The following is a 6,224-nucleotide window of genomic DNA, read 5'->3' as shown; positions in this document are numbered from 1 at the left end:
TAGAGACGGGGTTTCACCATGTTGACCAGGATGGTCTCGATCTCTTGACCTGGTGATCCACCCGCCTCGGCCTCCCAAAGTGCTGGGATTACAGGCTTGAGCCACCGAGCCCGGCCTGATACCTGGATATTTCAGGCCTCCTGCTCAGTACAGGGGGCAAGGTCTCTCCAGGGCCACTTCCTGTACAGAGAGTTCTAAAAAGAGGGAGGAATTGCCAACTCCCACTTCCCTGGGCACCCCCACTTGAACGTCCTCTTCCAGCTAGGGTAGGAGAGCTGGGGAGGGCATCTTGCAGCATCCCTGCCTGCTCCCCTCCGCTCTGATACACAGCACTTAAGGTCTTTACAAGGGGAGTGGCGTGGAGCTGAACAGAGCATCCCAGAAAGGTAGGGAGGGCACAGTCTATACGACACCCTCTTTAGCACTCAGGCACATTAGTGCACTGCCCCACCTTGAAGGAAATGACATCATCATACCCATCTGACAGATGGTGAACACTGAGGCCTACAGCCATTCATAAAACTGGTGGGTGCAGACCTGGAACAAGGACCCAGTCTCCCAACTCCTCGGGTGGCAATCCTGCCTTCATGTATTGCTTTTTCCTTATATAGGCGAAGTGCCCACTGCCTCTTCCCAATTCATGACTGTGGAGAAGGGGACAACAGGGAACTCAAGATGCAGAGGCCGAAATCTCTGCCACCAGGGAAGGGCCAGGTCCCAGTGTGCAAGGACAGGTAGGTTCTCAAGGGGAGACAGCATCTGATAGCTCTAAGTCCAAGTCCTGCGCAGCACCGGCTGGCATGGTCATGGGCAGATCAGCACCTTTCCTTGTGCCCACAATATTGCTCCTCCTCTCCTCCTGCCCAATCAAGCCCAGGACCAGGGACGGTGACACAGCAGCGGCCCCATATGCCCACACACCCCAAGAGCAAGCTCAAATGTGTTTCAGAACCTCCAGCCCCACCTCCTCACCCTGACTCAGAGGCCAAAGGTCTGAGGAAGCTCACACCCCAAGGGGGAGGGGAGAGACAAAGTGTCCAATGAACTATTCTTCCTGAACAAAACCCAGCTCCAGATCAGCAATGAAGTTGGCCCCAGGGCACCCCTGGGGCACCCCTCTTCCATCCATTGCCCCCATCCCTGCACCCCTTTTCCATCCAGTCCCCCCAGCCTTCCCAGTTCAGATGGAAAGGACAGAATATCTGGACTTGGAGCCAGCTTTGGGTGGTGGATGAAAAGCACGGTGAGGAAGGGGGCAAAATCACAGAGCCCCCCTCCTCCCCCCGCCCAGACTGGGGAGAGGATGTAGAGGGGCAGGTTTTCCGTTAGGAGCTTACGAGAAGACAGGGTCCTACCTCAAACTGTACCGGAAACACCCAGTTCTACTCTCCCACCCCCCTCCAAAAGTCTAATGGCAACCAGATGAACAAGTCCAGCATGGGGGAGACAGGGCCCCCAGGGGACAGTGAATCTCCACAAGGCCACCTTCCCCTCCCCCCATACCTCCCCTTTCCCTCGGTTTCCCCAGAACTCAGCCAACCCCACCCTCCACGGGAGAAACCTGCTTTGAAAAGTTAGCTCTTTGTTCTACCACACGGTCTCCTAGCTCTGAGCACAATTTCAGGAGATCTCGGCGAAGCACCCCCCATCCACCCTACTCCAGCACCCGACCCCGCCTGGCTCAGGCTGGGCGGCCCAGCACCGGGAGTTGGCTTTTAATTGGAAGTGGGGGTTGGGAATCTATGGAGGAGGTCTGCGAGTCCTTTAACCACTAAATCACCTAGGGGGCTGCAGGTCGTTCTAAAGCGGGGAAGCTTGCAGGGGGGAGCCCGGGTCCTTACCGGAAACCCCCCGCATCAGATGCAGCACTCGCAGGCTGATAGCCCCCGCCCCCAGGCCAGGAAGCCAGGCCATCCCCCGCCGAAGCGGACGGTTTCGCAGGGCCCCCCAGCCTCTGCCCCGCCCCCCCGCCCCCTCCACAAGCGCCCGGCGCTTCCGCCTACTTGGCGCTCGGCGCGGAGCGGCGAGGGAGCGGCCGTCTCTTCTCACTCTCCAGGCCCTAGGGGGCGGGACTGCACCCCTCACCTACCCCCAACACAGCCCGGGGCCTGGCTTCCCTGCTCCTCTCCGGTCCTCCAAACCCTGGGGCACAGAGCCCACCCCTCTCCAGCAGCGGCTGCCCGCTACGCGTGGACTCCCCGCCTCGCCCCAGATCTCCGGGTTTCCAGACTGGGATGTGTCCCCACACCCCATGACACCGCCAGCTCGTCCTCCTTCCATTCTCCTGGGATCGCGGGAATAAGGCGGCAAAGACGCGGCCCTTCCCTCCTCCCTGGATTGGGAGCACTCCCGGGGATTGCAAAAACGCGTCTCCCGGTCCCGGGCTCACCTTATCCAGACAGTTCACCTTCTCCGTGGGATACACGATCTTGCCGCACCGGGCGCAGTTGGGGTTCATGTTTCCGGGAAAGGCTGGGGCGGGAACGCCCGAGCTCGCGAGCGTCCTCTTCCCCGAGGCGAGCTGGCGGGAGGCGGCCGCGGCTGCAACTACACAGGCGGGAGCGACGGCGGCTGGAGCTGGGGAACTGGCCTCCGCCTCCGCCCTCCTTCCCCTAATAAACACAGCGGGGAGGAGGGGCTGCACCGGAGCGGGCACGCGCCTCGGGCGCGGGCAAGGGCGCGCGCAGCGAGGCGCGCTCCCTGGGCGACGTGGGGCTGCGCGGGGGCAGGTTCCGGGGAGGTCCGCGGGGCACGGGGTGCTGGCGCCCCAGGGCTCCCAGGCGAACTGCGCCCAGCGCCCAGGGCCTTTCCCGAGCCTGGGACGGCGCAGAGCCCGGCGGGCTGCACATCTGGGGCGCCGGGGCTGCGGGAGGCGGGTAACCCCTCAAGCCCGTCCAGGGTGGGGTTGGAGCCCTTCTGAACGCCCGAGCTGATTCACCACCTTCAGGGACTTTCCACTCTACCCGTGGATACCTGGCGTGAATCTGGGGACCGAACGGAGACCCCCCGCCCTGTCCCTCTTAGCCCCCTTCCGGCCCACACCCTTTCCCACATTTGTGGGGCGGAACCTGTCCCTCCCTCTTGGACTCCGCTCTGCTGAGCCCGGGCTGTGCTTCCCTCCTCGAGCCCATGCAGTGCACCTTCCCGGGGTTCCCGGATGCGGGCACTGTCTGCGTTCAGCCTGATCCCTTTTCTCCTGCATTCCTTCCTCCTTATGTTACTACGTTCTCACAGTGTAGCAGCTGCAACAATGCTTAGCACTCAAAAGAGCCGCCTCGAGGCGCAGCAGCAGTGCGGGGGTATAGCTCAGTGGTAGAGCATTTGACTGCAGATCAAGAGGTCCCTGGTTCAAATCCGGGTGCCCCCTCGGTGGCTTTTCCACCTATTCTTGATTCATATTTTAACATTGAGTCCTAGACTAAAAGAAAAATGAAAAAAGTCTCTTCCTCATTTTTCAAGCTTAGTAGAAAGCTTTCGGTTTTACTTTGTGCTCAGCGGGAGGAGGAGAGTGTGGGTATAAAAGCTGAGCGACCCCATTACTCGCTCCAGGGGTGTAGGGATTTCTGCGGCCACGAACGCCAGCCTCAGATGAGTCAGACAGTTCCAGGCGCCGGGTTTGAGGGACAGGATGTTTCCAATGGGGGTAGGGAGACAGGAGAACGCCTCAAGTTGGCTTTCCTTTTGTGGGTGGAGGGTAGGTCAAGTGAGGAAAACCCACAGACACAGCCCTTCTCCAACTTCAACTTTCTATGTTAATAGTGACATGGACGTGCTGTGTTCATCCTTGACTATTAATGTACAAAAGTAAAGTTATATCCCAATGCAAACTGAGATAAACGAACACGATGTTTCTCAAACTTGAGCGTGCATCACAATTACCTGCAGAGCTTATCAAAAACACTCCTAGTTTCTGATTCTATAAGGGGTCCCCGATAATTTGCATTTCTACCAAGTTCCCAGGTGCCGCTGGTGCTGCTGGTGTGGGGACCACATTTTAAGAACCACTGAAGTGAAAATAAAAGGGCATGGGTTTTCATAACCTAAAGATGGGGACAAGTATCTGCTGGCGGCGTGCCTAACAGTGTCACTGTAGGGCAGGAGGAAAATGGTAAGTGTGACTGGAGACAAGGGCATCGCCCTCGACTAGATTTTGCCCAAAAAAAGGAAAAATAAAGGAGAGAGGAAGAGCCGTGCTGCCTGGGTCAAAGGGCAGCTGCGATATTTTAAACCGGAATGTGGTTGTGTCATCCCTCGGACCCCGGGAACCGCGCATTTTTTTCTCATGGCTCGCAGGACTGTGTGAGCTGCTTCGCTAGGCTGGACAGAGAGACCACAAATCAGTAAAGCTGCGGTTCCGTGCAAAAGCCAGGAGGAACCACTTTTACCTCTTCTTTAGGCCTCGAACTTTCCATCTATATCTTATCAAGCCAAAGCCCTGCCTTTGAGCTAAGTAAAGAAGGAAGAGGGAAAAACCTCGCTGTTTAGCTTCTACTTTTTGTCTTGTTTGTTTTCTGAGAGGTAGTCTTGCTGTGTCACCTAGGCTGGGGCAATCTCGGCTCATCGCAACCTCTGCGTCCTGGGTCAAGCGATTCTCCTGCCTCAGCCTCCCGAGTAACTGAGATTACATGCAACTGTTAGCCCGGCCAATTTTTTGTATTTTCATTAGAGACGGGGATTCACCATTTTAGCCAGGCTGGTCTCGAACTCCTGACCTTGTGATCCGCCCGCCTCGGCCCTAAGTGCTGGGATTACATGCATGAGCCACGGCGCCTTCTAGAGGTGCCCTGTCCTGTTCGAGTTCGCCAGTATATGAAGACCTCTGCATTTGGATTCCTTCTCCTAGTCTTCATAGTCAAGTAAGAACTAGCCCCGCTCACGACGCGACATTTTTTTGCCCCAAAACAAATTATAATTAACATTAAACCAGTGGGCCTCGGAGATGGGAATCGATGCCTTTGTTCTACAACTGGGATTTCAAGAGCGCTTCTCGCCACTTGGGGTATACGGGCTTAGATCCACCTCAAAGCAACCTCTGGTTGCTGCTCTCTCCCTCTCGGGTACGGGAATCCTTTGAAGGTGAATGAAAATTAGGTAGGTGGAAGAGACAAAGGACACCTCCCGTGGGTTTTGTATTCAGCACTCGCTAACTCAGGTTACTCCTAGATGGCTGTGAAAAAACACAAGGAAAACCGAGGGGGCACCCGGATTTGAACCGGGGACCTCTTGATCTGCAGTCAAATGCTCTACCACTGAGCTATACCCCCTCTGTCGGTGACTCGCTAGCAAATTCCTTTTACATCCATCAATCCCAACATTTTCACACTCGTTCAAAATCAGTGTCTTTTTGTTACATGATACTGAAATTAGCAGTGAAGAAGGAGAAATTAAAAGGCTAGGCAAAGATATGGCGGCAGTTTGAAAGCATGTGAATTTAGGTGCCAATCTGCTTTTTCTAGGTTCAGGTTTTTTGTTTGTTTGTTTCTTTCATTTTATGTAGGTAGCCGCGCATGGGGGGTGAAGGAGGCCGTCTCCCTATGCTGCCCAGACTGCTCTGCTCTGGAACTCCTGGACTCAAGCAATGTTCCCTCTCTGGCCTCCCAATGCTAGGCTCGATTCTTTCTTTCTTTTTTTTTTTTTTTTTCCATAAATACAGTGTTGTTGTTGTTGTTGTTTTTCCATAAATACAGTGCACCTAGGCTCAATTCTTTATCCACAATCCTACTCATCTCTGTCCGCTAACAAGAGAGCAACCTCCTGCAAAAGTGAATAGAGGACTTGCGTGGTGGCTCAGGCCTGTAATCCCAGCACTTTGGGAGGCCCAGGTGGGCTGATCACCTGACCTCAGGAGTTTGAGACCAGCCTAGTCAACATGGTGAAACCCTTGTCTACTAAAAAATACAAAGATTCGCAAGGCATGGTGGTGGGCACCTGTAATCACAGCTACTCGAGAGGATGAAGCAGAAGAATTGCTTCAGCCCAGGAGACAGAGGTTCCAGTGAGCCGACACGGTGCCACTGCACTCCAGCCTGAGCGACAAAGTAAGACTCCCTCTCAAGAAAAGAAAAAAGAGGCCGGGCTCAGTGGTTCACCCCTGTAATCTTAGCACTTTGGGAGGCTGAGACGGGCAGATCACCTGAGGTCTGGAGTTCAAGACCAGCCCTTGGGCCGGGCGCGGTGGCTCAAGCCTGTAATCCCAGCACTTTGGGAGGCCGAGGCGGGTGGAT

At 55.7% G+C, this 6,224-nt stretch overlaps 1 protein-coding gene and 2 non-coding genes across 3 annotated transcripts in view; 1 reads left to right on the top strand and 2 right to left on the bottom strand.

The window, feature by feature from the left end:
* The window catches only part of LASP1 (LIM and SH3 protein 1), a 52,955-nt gene extending 50,171 nt beyond the window's left edge, over positions 1 to 2,784 (bottom strand). The window contains exon 1 of the mRNA XM_017497246.2: positions 2,390 to 2,784. Within this exon, the coding sequence (XP_017352735.1) occupies positions 2,390 to 2,458 (69 nt within the window). The 5' untranslated portion in view covers positions 2,459 to 2,784. The remainder of the gene's footprint in view (positions 1 to 2,389) is intronic.
* Positions 2,785 to 3,295: 511 nt separating this feature from the next.
* Positions 3,296 to 3,367, top strand: TRNAC-GCA. Its single transcript has one exon. It is a non-coding gene; the product is annotated as a tRNA-Cys (tRNA).
* Positions 3,368 to 5,192: 1,825 nt separating this feature from the next.
* Positions 5,193 to 5,264, bottom strand: TRNAC-GCA. Its single transcript has one exon. It is a non-coding gene; the product is annotated as a tRNA-Cys (tRNA).
* Between the last annotated feature and the right edge of the window lie 960 nt (positions 5,265 to 6,224).

Source organism: Cebus imitator, unplaced genomic scaffold, assembly GCF_001604975.1.
Source record: "Cebus imitator isolate Cc_AM_T3 unplaced genomic scaffold, Cebus_imitator-1.0 Scaffold228, whole genome shotgun sequence".
Taxonomy (NCBI): domain Eukaryota; kingdom Metazoa; phylum Chordata; class Mammalia; order Primates; family Cebidae; genus Cebus; species Cebus imitator.
Note: the sequence above shows the minus strand (reverse complement) of the source record. Positions and strands in the feature narration are given on the sequence as shown.